Genomic DNA, 15,227 nt, shown 5'->3' on the forward strand with positions numbered 1-15,227 from the left:
GAACTGGCCATGTGCGCGGTAGAATACATGTCAACAATAATATGCAGGTCAGTTGAGTAACTGGAGACGATTGTGTCAGCTGATGATACACTTGTGGTACGTTATTATGTGGTGCACTTTTTAAAAATCACTCCTTGTTTTAGCAGATTTGATAAACTGCTTTGACTTTGAAATTTTGTTAATTTAAGTAGCAATCTTTATTCATGTTTATAGTGACAAAGATTTGGGGCCTTAATTTGTTAGAAAGATTTAAAATTCTGTTATTTTACTAATACTATATGGCCTATCTCTGAGTATCTCAGTCGATCAGTATCTGTGTGACCGCTTTTGTAAATTGTAACTTTGTATACTCGATCAATAGCAATAAGTGTGAAACTTTAAAATTAGATAGATAACAACTGATAAGCTATAGAAAAACTTACAATAATAGGTAAGTGAAATGAAATGAAATGGGGTTAATGTCTTACTACTACTACTGTTCTTTAATAAAATCAACTGGGCTAATGAATACGGCATGCACTATGTATATACACTATATGCTATGCACAGGCACTCCAAGGGATTAAAATTTCTTAGTTACTACAATAGGTTGTAGCCTAACCTGTAGTACACTTCTCAATGTAGTATCTACTGACAATACAGTGAGCGAATCGTAATAACCCTTGGCCAGCGAAGATGATACAGTGTAAGAAGTTTTATTTCAATCCCTTCAAGTGCCTGTGGTGCTATGGGGTAAATTTTTCCCGGACAACAATGATTTGCTACTCAGCATTAAATTCCAACAATCAAGTGCTCTTTTACGTTTACGACAACCACTTTATTTCATTCCAACGACATACACGCTTATGCTAGGTCCGTATTATGCACCACTGACATGGGGAAACCATGCCAGAAAACCCTAGCTAACTATAAAAATCTTTTTTTGCCAACATTTTTAAATTAATTTCTCTGCTTGATAAAGATAAGAAAACCCTAATTGTCGAAATGTCGCCAGAAATAAATCTTTCAAGTAACTTGTATTCTATATAATTGTGTTATGTGTTATTTTTAGATTAAATAATCTGTTCTCTATTTTCAGAACTACATTATAGAATAATTATTTTACCATCATGTTTTCAAATGCTGAAGGAAAACTTTTTCAGTATAGAAACTGTAGAATCTTAAAAGATCATAAAATCTATACAGAAGATTTGTGGGTTAGAGATGGTAAAATAGTAAATCCAGAAAAAATTTTCTTTGAAGAAAAAATCTTAGCTGATTATCAGATTGATTGTAAGAATAAAATCTTAGCTCCTGGTTTTATAGAAACGCAAATCAATGGTGAGTGATGTCTATTTTAATATTGAATTTTTTTTTAGCTAAAATGTGATCAATAATGGAATAGGTTGAGGGTCTTGTTGACACATTGTTCAGATTATTTTGAGACTGACAGCTGTGTGAAACTGGAGGACCAGGAGAAAACCCATGATATTGGGCAGGCGACCCTACTCCTTGTCACGTACAACCAGGGAATCAAAATCACGGCAGTTGACAGACCTTATGATACAACGCGCACGCGCTAACCATTCGGCCATCCAACCCCCAAGTTTGCTTGGACAAAATGGTGGTTTTTTTTTAACTTTCCTTTGAATTTCTACTTAAAAGCAAGCCTGGATTATAATATATATATACTTGTGTGATAATTCGTGTTTGACAAAGATTGTGTCAGGTGCCTTATGTACAGACTTGTATATATACATTGTGTGATAATTTGTTCTTAGTCTGTGACAGGTGCCCTATATCCAGACTTGCTTTAAAGATCTTTTATGTGCATCGTACACTGTTGGTTGGTACACAGGATCTTGGTTTATCATATCATTCAAACGACTGGACATTGCTTTTCTTGTCAGCCCAGCCAATGAGAATTGGCTTGAAGAATCCCAAATGTTCTTCTTGGCTGGAATTTGAACCTGGTACACAATCACTTCAATATTACACACTCTGAATATGGAATATTAAAATAGTATTAGCCCTTTGATTTGGGTAAAAAATGAAATCGTATATTTTATTTGCTGATTTGTCGAGTGGAAAGAAAATTGTCTGCTGTTTAGTATTCCAAAACAAAAATATAATAACATAATTCTGTCCCATCACTAATTTGGAAAAAGGTTACCAAATTCAAAATGTTAGTGTTTTTAAGAGATCGCTACTGCTAGTGTTTGATACTTTTTATTCTTTCATCTTTAAAGGTGCATTTGGTGTTGATTTTTCTCAAGAAGAAACAATAATTAATGGTGGTATTGGTAAGGTGTGTAACGGACTATTAGAGCAGGGCATTACGTCTTTCTGTCCAACAGTTATAACTTCTCCATCGCTAGCTTATAAAAAGGTAATTCGCTCTAATTTAAAGTAGCCAAGTCTTTAACTCATTATCATCCACAGGCTTCGACATTAAAAACACAAATTATTTGATAGTTTAAATCAACATTGATGTTGTGATCTTACCGGGAAAAGGTAGGCTTCTGATATCCAATATTTATGACAAAATAAACATATTACCATTGGTACACGAATCGTGTACCATCATGCGTTTCAATGCCATTTGTAACAAGGGACTCGAAGAACGAGGCTAGACATATTCCACATGTCATGTCTCTTATCTAGAGAGCATGCGAAATAAATACCATCAGTTTAGACTGGAATAACCAGATGCTAGAGATTGCCATCCAGTTGAGATTTTTCGCGTATTTTGCCGAACATAACTGATTTGAAATTAGAGTATAAATGGAAACGATTGAATGTAAGTCAGTTTATATACAATCGTATTACATTATTATATGCGCTGGGACCCATTTGTGTCAATTTCATGGTGCCAAATATTAGCGATTTAGCTCCCTTAACAATAAAACCACAGTCTGTAGCACAGTTTACCTGATTGACAAATCCACAGATACACAGATACTCTTTCAAATTTTTCAGTTGATATTAAAGATACATTATATGAGATAAGACAAAGAGCTGACAGTTCTCACTATGATAGTTAAAAACTAGATAATGTAAATGGACAATGCTAAAAATTTCAGTCAAATTGTTTCACTCGTAAGCCGAGAAAACCTTGTAGCCTCGATTGTCATTGTTGCTGCTGACTCAATTATACATTTTTGCATTTATTCATCAATGGAGTGTTAAACAGCAGATAGGATTCAAATCCTAAAGAATGACCTGCAATAGGCAGATTTAGCTCTTGCATAATGTATATTTAAGTTCTCTTGAATAAAGCACTTGTATAAAGGAATGTTTACTTTCTATGTAGACTAAACTTTGTGAAATTGTATGTTACATGTACATGTATGCTACAGTCCTGTATTAAAGTAAACAAAGACGGTAATGTTGTTAACGGTAGAGATGAAAATTACAAACATTGTAACTAGGTCAATTTGAAACTAAAACTAAAGTGGGTGTGACTAATGCATCAATCTATTCAAATAGTTAGTTATGTATATTGTGATGGTATTGCAAAAACTTAGTTTTCAAAATCTAAATAGTCCATATAAGAATATGATTTATAATTATACGGTACTCATGGATTTAATTTGGAAACCATTATTAAACATACATTATGCAAGAGGTAAATCTGCCTATTGTGGGTCTTTCTTTCAGTGGCGGTGCCAGGGGGGGCGGTGCCAGTGGGGGGGGGGGGGCGGGGGGGCAAGGGGGGTCTGCCCTCTGTTTGCCGCCCCAATAATTTTAGAAAGTAAAAAAAAGTATTTGTGATACCTTCTACGGTGAATAAGTCCCACATCCACACTCAGTCATAAACTTTCATGTTGAGAAGCATTTCCGACAGTCTATTTTTCAAAATTTTCTACTACTTTGGCGCTAAGGGGAATTCGTTGAGGTTCGCAAGTCCGTTCGTTTGACATTTTGTTCTCTAGTTGGATAAACTAGTGATCAGGCGACGGACGGTATCTGGTCAGATCTATTTATCTCGACAATCGGTGCCTGACAGAATACTGTAAGACAGCATTTCCGACAGTCTATTTTTCAAAATTTTCTGGAGAAGGACTCCCTACTTTGACGCTCGTGAGTGGGCTTCGTCATGATTCGCAAGTCCGTTCGTTTGACACTTTACCTCGTCGTTCAGTGCCTGAAATACTGCCAGGCTGCATTTCCGCCAACCTGTTTTTCAAAATTTTCTGGGGAGGCCCCCTACCTCTATTTGAAGCTTGTGCCTTTGCCCCCTTAACCTTGGACTTTGCCCCAGCTTTGCCCTCCAATCACCGACGGCTGGCGCCGCCACTGCTTTCTTTAGGCCTAAAATGTTATATAAATTATTAATTAGACATTAATTAACATGGAAAGACCTTAATCAACTCTCGATGCCATCTTATGTGTCCGACTTTCACTGGATTTGAATTTGATCTGCTGTTCAATGTCTGTTGATGATTAAACGCAAAAATGGATAATTGAGACCTTGTTGATTATTGTGACAGCGGTAACAATGACAATCAAGGCTACTGTGATTTTAAAATAAGGTTTTCCTCGGCTTGGGAGTGAAGCACTTTGTCAAAAATTTTCAGCATATTCCTTTTACATTATCTAGTTTTTAATGATTATAGTGAGAGCTGCCAGCTCTTTATCAAATCTTCCATGATGTATCTTTAATTTTTATATATATCTACGGCTATAGTTTATTATGTTAATATTATGAAAATGGAGCCTTCAGTAAACTTTATATAATTTATTTATTTACGAGGTAGCAATGAAACTGTGTTGAAGTGGAATCCTATAATACTGATAAACATGTTATAATAGTAGACCTATAAATCTTTTTTATTATAGATCTTACCTTTAATAAAGAAAACTAAAGGTAGTAAAGATGGTGCTGGTATTATAGGTAAAATATTATATATAACATATTAAGGAGGGGTGTGGGTAAGATATTATATATAGGCCTAACATATTTAGGAAATGAAATGAAATGGGGTTTAACGTCCTACTGTTCTGCTCCTAACCTTGGCTAATGAAGACGGGCATACGCCATACAGTGTGCTATGAGGGAAATTTTGCCCGGGCAGCGGCGCTACGGCCTATTTTTATATCGAAATCCAACTGCCAAGGGATCTTTTAAGTGCATGCCAATGTGTACACGGGACCTGTGGGCGGACGGTAAAATATTATATATAACATATTAAGGGGGGTGAGATCAAGTAATCCTAATAGTAACCGTGATACCCAGACTATAATATTGTAACAAGAGTTTATCACTGTTCAAAGTATTTTCTTTCAATAAAATAATTTAACTTTTTTCCGCCTCGCCTCCTGATCTCAATGAGACTGGGGAGCCACAGTGGATAAGTGACTAAGACACTGGCTCGCTAGCCCGGAGGTCGCGTGTTCGATCCCTGCATTGCCAGAGGTGCAGGATGGAAGGCCTGACAAGGACAGCTGTCTAGTTGTTCGAATGTACCGAAAACCGAGGTCCCGTGTATACATTGGCATGCACATAAAAGATCCCTTGGCAGTTGGAATTTGATATAAGAGTAGGCCATATTGCCGCTGCCCAGGTAAAATTTCCCTCATACATGTAGGACACTGTATGGCGTATGCCCGTCTTCATTAGCCCAGTCGGAGCAGAACAGTAGGATGTTAAAGCGATAATTTCATATTTTTAAGTTATATTTTTAAAATGTATTTAAAGCCTTAAAATAGATGGTATCTGTAAACAGTCCTACCTTGTTAAAGAATAATCCTATTAATCCTATAATTCCCTATTGCCAGTTGAGAAATTGGCAAAATTATCATTTTCAACTTCAAATTCAAACGTTTGAAGATAGCTATTCCATGGGGGGGGGGGAATAGAAAAACAAGGGAGGTAATTGTGTTATTATTTCTGGGGTGAATGGTTTTTAAGTGTGAGAATGATAATGATACCTATGATCGTATAATAGTGAGTTGACAACCTATTGTGCAAAAGACATAGAAATAATTATGTTTTAACTTTCTTAGAAAATATGTTATTCTCGCTTTAAGCCCCATCTCATTTTCATTTCATTTCTCAATGAGACTATTTGGTCCTGGAGTTGAGCATAAAGTTAATTTGTCTACTTGTTTTGCTTTACACTATGTATTGAGAAGCAAGGTGGTTATTATAATGCATGCTGTAAATATTAATTAATAGGAACTACATGTAAATTTCCTGGAATGGATTCATAATGATTTGTAATAATAACATCATAGGTTGCTAAAATGAAAGATTAGTTCTGCTTGAATGCAATAACTTCTGTTGAAGTATGATTTTACCTTGCTTTGTTCAAAACATTGTTAATTTGTATTTAGGTGTCCACTGTTATATTATAAAAATATAGTTTGAAATTGAATAATAATGTGTTGTTTTTTAAATTTAGGTGTTCATGTTGAGGGACCATTTATTAGTAAAGAAAAGAAGGGTGCCCATCAGGAAGAATTAATACAGACATTTGACAATGGTTTTAAAGATCTCATTGATATGTATGGTGATTTGTCTAATATAGCAATTATAACTTTGGCACCAGAATTACACAATTCTCAACAAATAATCAAAGAATGTGTAAACAGGGGAATCATAGTTTCTTTAGGTAAGTATCACCTCAAAATAATTACTCACTGACATGCCTGAAGCACCCTATGATACATGAGAGTTAGCCCCCTTTTGTCATTCACTGTCATTTACCCCGTTTGGACAAATATTATTTCTTTAGGTAAGACCTCCCATTCCCTCACTGATTAATTAGAATTCATTTTGTTAAAATTTTATCAAATCCAATCTGATTAAAACACAGATACTATTTCGTTTCATTTTTTATAGTTCAAAATTTCATTTTACTTGTCTTGTCTTCACTTCACTAGGGGCTGGAAGAGTTGTTATATAACCCGTGTTCTGGATGATGTGAGGGATTAGCCAATGAAACAGTCCTTTACGGCAAGTTTTTGGTATGAGTTGCACAGGACTGTGGGTAACCCACTAAAACATCAACGCTGATTGGTTAATCATATGTCGGACATCATAGGGTCAAAAGCCACTCGTATTACCTCTGATGCGAAATCCTACTGTGAGTTGCACAGGACTGTGGGTAACCCACTAAAAACATCAACGCTGATTGGTTAATCATATGTCGGACATCATAGGGCCAAAAGCCACTCGTATTACCTCTGACGCGAAATCCTACTACAACTGGTCAAATCGTTATGTAGAGTAAGCCATCGAAAGTATAAAAAAAACGAAACGAAATATAGATCTGTATTTTAAACAGATTGGATCAAATGTTGAGTGCTTGAAAGGAATGGAGTGCAACTTTGTATTGCAAGGTTTGCGAGTAGGATTTTTCTGTATAGATCTATCACACGTAACAGTGGTGGTATAGCCGTGGCTTACCTGTTCCGTTATCAATTTCAGGTCATTCTATGGCTAATCTTGTAACAGGAGAAGAAGCAATATGGAATGGTGCCTCTTACGTTACACATCTTTTTAATGCTATGTTACCTGTAAGTTTATTGTTGATAAATTTATTAGTGAGCCATATTCAGTTACATGGAGTTATTGCCCTTGTTTGGATATTCTTGTAGGCTAATGGTTACAGTTTTAAGCTATTTTCATGTTAGTGCTTTGGAACAAGCCCATCAAATTATAACAATTTCTTGTAATTACGTCATGCATTGTTGCCCTGATCACATTTTAGTTTTGCCATGTAAATATAATATACCTGTGTCATATTCTATGGAAGAACAACAATGCCACTGTTTTTCATTTCCATAATCAAGTCTTTATGGACTGATGTGATGACTTGACTGCAGAGTGTATTTTTCATTGCCTGGTAACCTATCTGTTTTTCAGTTTCATCACCGAGATCCCCATTTAGTAGGTTTACTAACGAGCAATAAATTACCACCTGATACACAGATATATTATGGTATAATAGCAGACGGCATACATACACATCCTGCAGCTTTACGTATTGCACAACGTATTAACCCTAAAGGTATTAATTATAAATAATAAATTTGCACCATACAGTGTGCTATGAAGGCAGGCATACACCATACAGTGTGCTATGAGTGAAATTTTGCCCGGGCAGTGGCACTATGACCTACTCTTATATCAAATTCTCACTGCCAAGGGATCTTTCATGTGCACGCCAATGTATATATGGGTCCTCGTTTTTTTAGTCCCATCCGAACAACTAGACAGCTGTCCTTATCAGGCCCCCCCCCCCCCCATCGTCCTGCACCATTGAAAAGGGGAAACCACTCCGGAATATCCTGATGAATTTTCTCGGCCAATGCCTTTGTTTATTTGTGGTTTCTGAGTATGATGTCTTGTCCATGTATTTGTTTCTATGTAAATTATGTGTGGTGCAGTCCCCCTGCACTTACTATTATACATAGATCTATTAAGAATAAGTATTTAATTGTAGGTTTGGTATTAGTGACTGATGCTATACAGGCCATGGGTTTACCTGAAGGTAAGTATAAGTTTGGCTGTCAACAGATAGAAATAAAAGATAACAGAGCTACTGTAGCTGGTACAAATACATTATGTGGAAGGTAAATTATAGTTTTATTTATTGATTGGAACCAGGGATCGTATATTTATTATATTTACCAGCCATGACTGTATCATAAGGGGGGGGTGGAGAGAGAGAGAGAGACAGAGAGAGAAATTGGGTTTAACGTCCACTCGACACGAACTAGGTCATTTTGGGACTAACATATGGTTCAATTTTATTTTAATAATTTACTTGCGTGTAGGGGTCTTTAGCAGTCGGAGGACCAAGAGAAAACCCACGAGGAAGGACACGCGACCCTACTCCTTGTCACGTACAACCAGGGAATCGAAACCACGCCAGTTGACTCAATGACAGACCTTATGATAAGGAATTCAACCGTAAGACACAATTATTTAGTTAAATTCAGAATCGTCCATAAGTTTTATCGAGAGATGTTGTCGCTGATACCGAAACATTTAATATAATCTAAGGGTCAAAATTTAGTGTTGTGCAAGGATTTTTTACAGAGTTACTGCCCCTATTATCTAAAAAAAACTTTTTTCTTCAACTTACTTGGATGGACCTCATGGTTACTAAGTTAGTATCTTACTCGCCTCCGTTTTATACAGTGTTTTTAATATAAGTTTGAATGGAGTGGCGTGGCTTCGACTCTCCCCTTGTCTAACAATTCTATTTTTTTATAATTCACAGTATAGTATCTATGGATAAATGTGTTCGACAGCTTGCCAAATCTACAGGTATGTACTTAACTGATATATTGTTAGTTTAAACAGGGAAGTGGTATGATATTGTATTGTTATCAATTACTGTGTATTTCTGGAGATAATTTGTAAACTTTAACCCTTGCGTTAAGAAGTTACATTATATTCGTGTAGACTGGAATAACCAGACGCTAGAGATTGCCATTCGATTGAGACTTCTGGACTATTTCGCCAAACAGAACTGATTACAAATTACAGTAAAATACAGAAACGATTGAATGTGAATTAGTTTATATACATTAATATTACATTATTATATGTATTGTGACCCATTTGTATCAATTTCTAGGTCCCAAATATTAGCGATTTAGCTCCTTTAAAGATGGGTTCCTGCATACAAACTGGGTGATTTAATGGTATACATGGACTAAAAACATATTCAAACAAATTAATTTGTCATAATTTTGCTTCAAATCCTTCTCAAACAATGTAATTGCGAAGGAATGTCCTGCTATAAAAATTTGATCAAACCAGGTCATGTTTACGTCACTTGACTTACCTCTCTTGGAAGTCAGAGGAGAAATCATTGCATACATGAGACGATGTTGTCTTTAATCGCTTACTATTTATTACAAATATCAAATCCTAATTAAATTCTCGGATTATCCACTACCTGCGTCTTTTTCCGTCATTTTTATCTCAGAAAGTGTTGTACGTCTAACTCTTCATAAAGTTTATCAACTTGTACATCAAGCGCTTAATGTTCCTGTGTGACCTTTGATATCACGCGTGCAGAAATTCCTAATCGTCGGGCTGTCGATTAGGGGAACCCCTACATTTTTGTCCTGTATACGCTCCATGAGTGTTTTTCAGGGAATCCAGTGTTTTTCAGGGAATCCAGTATTTTTCTAGTAAGATAGGATATCTCTACTTTCCATATATACCAAAATTGCCCTACTTTTATTGGAAATAACCACCCGATAAATACTTTTCTGAGAACCCATCTTTAATGCAATCAAGTATTTTACATCAACATTACGGAGTAATTTGATGTATTTCAGAATGTGGACATGTTCTTGCATTAGAAACAGCATCTCTCCATCCAGCGAAAGTTCTTCAAATATCAAATAGTAAAGGAACGTTAGATTTTGATACTGATGCTGATTTTATCCTACTGTCTGAAGATCTCCATATTCAAGCGACATTTATAGCAGGAGAATTAGTGTGGCAGCGATCAGGAGATGTTATATCTGTCATAACTAGAACGGATTAAACACTAACCCTAACCCTTGTTAAATCTATTTATAGCTGGGGAATTAGTGTGGCAGTGATCTGGAGATGTTATATCTGTCATAACTAGAACTGATTAAACCCTAACCCTAACCCTTGTTAAAACTATTTATAAATTGTTACTTAAAGACGAGAAATGAATGTGACCCACCATACCCTACTCTAGTCTAAAATGATTGTGTCTTCTTGGAAATTATGGGTTGTTAGGTGGCCAAGTTGTCTAATTCATGTGCTGTAGATGATATGGCCTGGTCTCCCGAGTTCAAAAAGCATTATCAGACTTAAGTTAAAGATGCATTATGGGAGATTAGATACAGAGTTGACTGTTCTCGTTATAATAGTTAAAAAATACAAAACGTAAATAGAAGATGTTGAAATTTCAGTCAAATTGCTCCACTCTGAACTGAGATATTAGCGATTGAATTTTAAGCCTAGCCTCGATCATCATTACTAAAATAGTCTCGATTATCCATTTTTGGATTCCAATCCAGTGAAAATCTGACACGTAAGATGACATCGAGAGTTGATTATGGTTTGGATGAGTTAATTATTGTCTAATTAATAGTTTAATATCTTTCATCCAAAAACACAAAACTTTGCACATATTTTGTTATTGATGTATTTGATACATTAAAACAACAAAAGTTTTATAAAGGGCTATATTTTAGTTAAAATAAGGTGACAATTTTGTGTAAATTCTTAATTTAAGTCTGAGAATGCTTTATGAACTCAGGATCTGGTATCGATACAAGTTTGAACCACACCCATTCCATGTATGACAATTTAAGGGTTAACAACTCCATACTTCATTTCTTGTTAGAAAAAAAGAAAAGAAAAATGCTTCATAAAATTAATGCATGGCTTTATTTGCTCAAACTGATATCTTGTATTATTGTATAGTATTACATGTAGATGTTATTGCTAATCTCTATATATATATTTGAGACTGTCGTTTGTCTGTCTGTCTGTCTGTTCGGGGTTGGCGGCTACACTAGGTCTGCCCCGAGTCTGAAATTTGGGGTATAGGGGTAGCTCGGACTGGGGAGTAGCATAGGCCAGGTGGCGTTAGTCTACCACTTCCGGTTTTGGACTTACGACCCCCGAGCGAAGCCGGGTATCCTGCTAGTTATTTATATTGTTAATGGGTAAAACCCATTCTCGGTAACTGCAGTGTTCTCATTCCGCTTCATTCCACTATACCCTGGGTTCATCCATGGGGTATTCACTTATTTAAATTATCTGCCCTTGATTGTAGATTGATGCTACGAACTAATCAAAAAACAGTTTACACACCAGTTTTAGCCTCATTGTTTACGTTCACAACAATATGGTGGCTTGTTCACTCGATTAGAAGAAAATTTGCAAGAAATTTAATATCAAAGAAGTGACATACACACAAAAAGGTGTCCTAAAAAATCTTTTTGATTGGAACGATGTTTTTATGTCGTTCAAAACAGGCAGTGGCAAGTCGTTATGCTATCAAGTGTATTGGTTGATAAAAACAGCACAATCATCAAGGGCAGATAATTTGAATATGTGTCTTCCCCATGGATTAACCCAGGGTATAGTGGAGTAGAGTGGAATGAGACCACTGGGGATACCGAGGACGTATATTGTAGACGTATATTGTTGTCGCCCCTGTCTGTTTGTCCGCCAGTATCTCCCAAAGATCCTGGTTTCTCTCGATATTGGCATGTATCGGATCGTAACTTTATGGATTATGTCTCCTGATTTACGAAAAATCACATTTTTTGCTTGTGGACGCTCTGGTGGTCACACTTTTTATCTGATTTATAAAAAACGTTTAAATATATCAATGTTACACCATTATTATGGTTGAGTTCAAATTTCGTGAAAAATCGGACCAAAACTGCCCATCAAAATAGCCGCTCCTCGAATGAAGATTGTGTAAAAGTATGTTGTGGACCTGCTAGAGGTCACAATTTTTATCCGATTTTAATGAAACTAAAAATATTTGTTTAAATCCCAAAGATCTCAGTCCCTTTCGATATTTGCACATTTCAGACCATAACTTCTTGGATTATGGCCCCTGATTGTATGAAAAATCGCGTTTTATTTTTAGATTGTTCTCTATCCATCTCTTGCAAAATGTGGGCGTATCTTGCCTGGCAACCACTATTCTTTTAAGTTATACAACTTTGTAATGCAAGTACCTTTCTTGGTTATACTGTTGCTATCAATTTCTCCACTCTTCACCCAAATTCTCCACTTGTCATAGACATGCTGATTGTCACATTCCGCTTTATGGTGTTAAACCACAGTCCGCCGTTCACAACACAATGCTTAGTGTTATTGAAAGTTACGCTAAACTAGTGAAGTTAAATTTTCAAAAAATAAATTCAAAGAGCTTATGCTATATATCTTGCCCTAGTATCATCTATTCTTATAACATTGCAATATTTATTCGAAAATAAAATATAAATAATTATTACTTTATGGTTTTAATTTGTATGTTTCTGGATGAGATAAAACATAAAATCTGATTAAAATACAGATCTATATTTCGTTTCATTTCTTTTACTACATGCAGATCTGACCAGTTGTAGTGGGAGGTCGTGTCAGAGGTCATACAAGTGGCTTTTGGCCCTATGACATCAGATATTTGATTAACCAATCAGCGGTTGATGTTTCTAGTAGGATACCCACAGTTCCGTGCATCGCACGCCAAGAACTCGATGCAGTAGACTGTTTCATTGGCTGATCCTCCACATCAACCAGAACGCGGTTATATAACAACTCTTCCAGATCCTAGTGTAATAAAGACAAGTAAAACAAAATTTTGAACTATAAAAAACGAAACGAAATAGGATCTGTGTTTTAATCAGATTGTAAACTTTCCAGTGATTTAGATCATAGATCTGCCATTAAGCCAAGTGTTGGATTTCGGTCTCAATTTTATACGTGACTAGCGGTAACGTTGTCTGTCCAACCTTGTGGGTTTTATCCAGGTCCTCAGGTGTCACAACACTGCTGTGTTTTATGGAATACAATTACTAGCTTTACAACTTATCATTAGTCATTATACAATTACTAACTTTACACCTTAACATCAGTCATTATACAATTACTAGTTTTATTACTTATCATCAGTCATTATACAATTACTAACTTTACACCTTAACAACAGTCATTATACAATTACTAGTTTTACTACTTATCATCAGTCATTATACAATTACTAGCATTACAACTTGTCATTATACAATTACTAGCATTACAACTTATCATTAGTCATACAATTACTAACTTTACACCTTGACATCAGTCATTATACAATTACTAGCTTTACACCTTATCATTAGTCAGTATTCAATTACTAGCTTTACAACTTATCACCAGTCATTATACAATAACTAGCTTTACTACTTATCATTATACAATTACTTATAATCAGTCATTATATAATTTCTTACTTTACAACTTATCATCAGCCATTATACTATTACTAGCCTTACTACTTACCATCGGCCATTATACAATTACTAGCTTTACAACTTATCATCAGTCATTATAAAATTACTAGCTTTACAACTTATCATCAGTCATTATACTAGCTTTACAACTTATCATCAGTCATTATACAATTACTAACGTTACAACTTATCATTAGTCATTATACAATTACTAGCTTTACAACTGAACTCCAGTCATTATACAATTACTAACTTTACTACTTATCATCAGTCATTCATCTCACATTAAATCCAAGAATTGTATTCCATAAAAGTTTTCTAATATTTGAAATAACCAACTGCAAAATGCCACTTGAACAATATTTTCTGGATAAAATTCTTAAAATGTTATGCAGATACTTTATATATGCCTGTTGGCTTGTTAACACGATAGAGGACGAACCCTATTGATATTTATATTTCCGCGACTTTCTGCTACATGCTACAGAGTCTTCCCCCCACCCCACCCCACCCTTTATTGAAAATCTGTGTGATAGCAGCTACGTTATTAACAAATAACAAATTTATTTTTTAAATTTGGTGGGAAGCATTGGGGTCATGAGATTACAAACTACTGATATTTAGTCATACTCGACCTACCTATCCGGAGATGCCCCCCTTTTATGAAAACAGTGTTAGTACAATAGATGCTACAGTTTTGAACTGATATGGGGGTTGGATGGCCGAATGGTTAGCAGATGCGTGCTGTATCATAAGGTCTGTCATTGAGTGAATTAGCATGGTTTTTATTCCCCGGTTGTACGTGACAAGGAGTAGGGTCGGCTGTCCAACCTCCTGGGTTTTCTCTGGTTTCCACCCACTGCTGAAGACCCCTACACGCAAGCAAATTATTGAAATAAAACTGAATCATATGTTAGTCCCAAAATGACCTAGTTTCTGTCAAGTGGATGTTAAACCCCATTTCTTTCTCTCATTTGAACAGATATTTTTCAAATTTGGTGTGAAGCACTGGCTACATGAGAGGAAGTGGGGGGGGGATGGCCAAATGGTTAGCGTATCAGCAGATCTTTCATTGAGTCAACTGGCGTGGTTTTAATTTGAAGGTTGTAAGTGACATAGAGAAGGGTCGCCTGTCCAATCTCGTGGGTTTTCTTTGGGTCCTCCAGTTTCCTCTCACTGCTAACATTGGGGTCATGAGATAGTAGAAACCCTATTGATATTTAGTGTTCTGCAACCTTCTGTTCCACAGTTACCCACCCCTTTTTTCTAAAAACCTT

At 35.8% G+C, this 15,227-nt stretch overlaps 1 protein-coding gene across 3 annotated transcripts; it reads left to right on the forward strand.

Moving 5' to 3' along the window:
- Positions 1-2: 2 nt before the first annotated feature.
- On the forward strand, positions 3-12,968 carry LOC126831065 (N-acetylglucosamine-6-phosphate deacetylase). Of its 3 annotated transcripts, none has more exons than XM_050561686.2 (10): positions 3-96; positions 1,079-1,320; positions 2,229-2,368; positions 4,822-4,876; positions 6,387-6,596; positions 7,415-7,503; positions 7,853-7,997; positions 8,433-8,562; positions 9,216-9,262; positions 10,288-12,968. In XM_050561686.2, exons 2-10 carry the CDS (start codon positions 1,110-1,112, stop codon positions 10,497-10,499), a joined length of 1,239 nt encoding a protein of 412 aa, XP_050417643.2. In that variant the 5' UTR covers positions 3-96; positions 1,079-1,109; the 3' UTR covers positions 10,500-12,968. The 3 variants fall into 3 exon arrangements, with proteins under 3 accessions (XP_050417643.2, XP_050417644.2, XP_050417642.2); XM_050561685.2 differs by lacking the exon at positions 3-96 and adding an exon at positions 275-430; XM_050561687.2 differs by lacking the exon at positions 3-96 and adding an exon at positions 126-430 and having other exon boundaries at positions 8,433-9,262; positions 10,288-10,389.
- The last annotated feature ends 2,259 nt before the right edge of the window (positions 12,969-15,227 follow it).

The sequence above is a fragment of the Patella vulgata genome, chromosome 8 (genome assembly GCF_932274485.2).
Source record: "Patella vulgata chromosome 8, xgPatVulg1.2, whole genome shotgun sequence".
Lineage (NCBI taxonomy): Eukaryota > Metazoa > Mollusca > Gastropoda > Patellidae > Patella > Patella vulgata.

Excerpts from the sequence above, each read along its gene's own strand:
- LOC126831065 (XM_050561686.2), top strand. The coding sequence starts at position 1,110 with ATGTTTTCAAATGCTGAAGGAAAACTTTTTCAGTATAGAAACTGTAGA. Across the intron at positions 7,998-8,432 it reads ACAACGTATTAACCCTAAAG|GTTTGGTATTAGTGACTGAT; the intron begins GTATTAATTATA and ends ATTTAATTGTAG. Across the intron at positions 8,563-9,215 it reads ACAAATACATTATGTGGAAG|TATAGTATCTATGGATAAAT; the intron begins GTAAATTATAGT and ends TATAATTCACAG.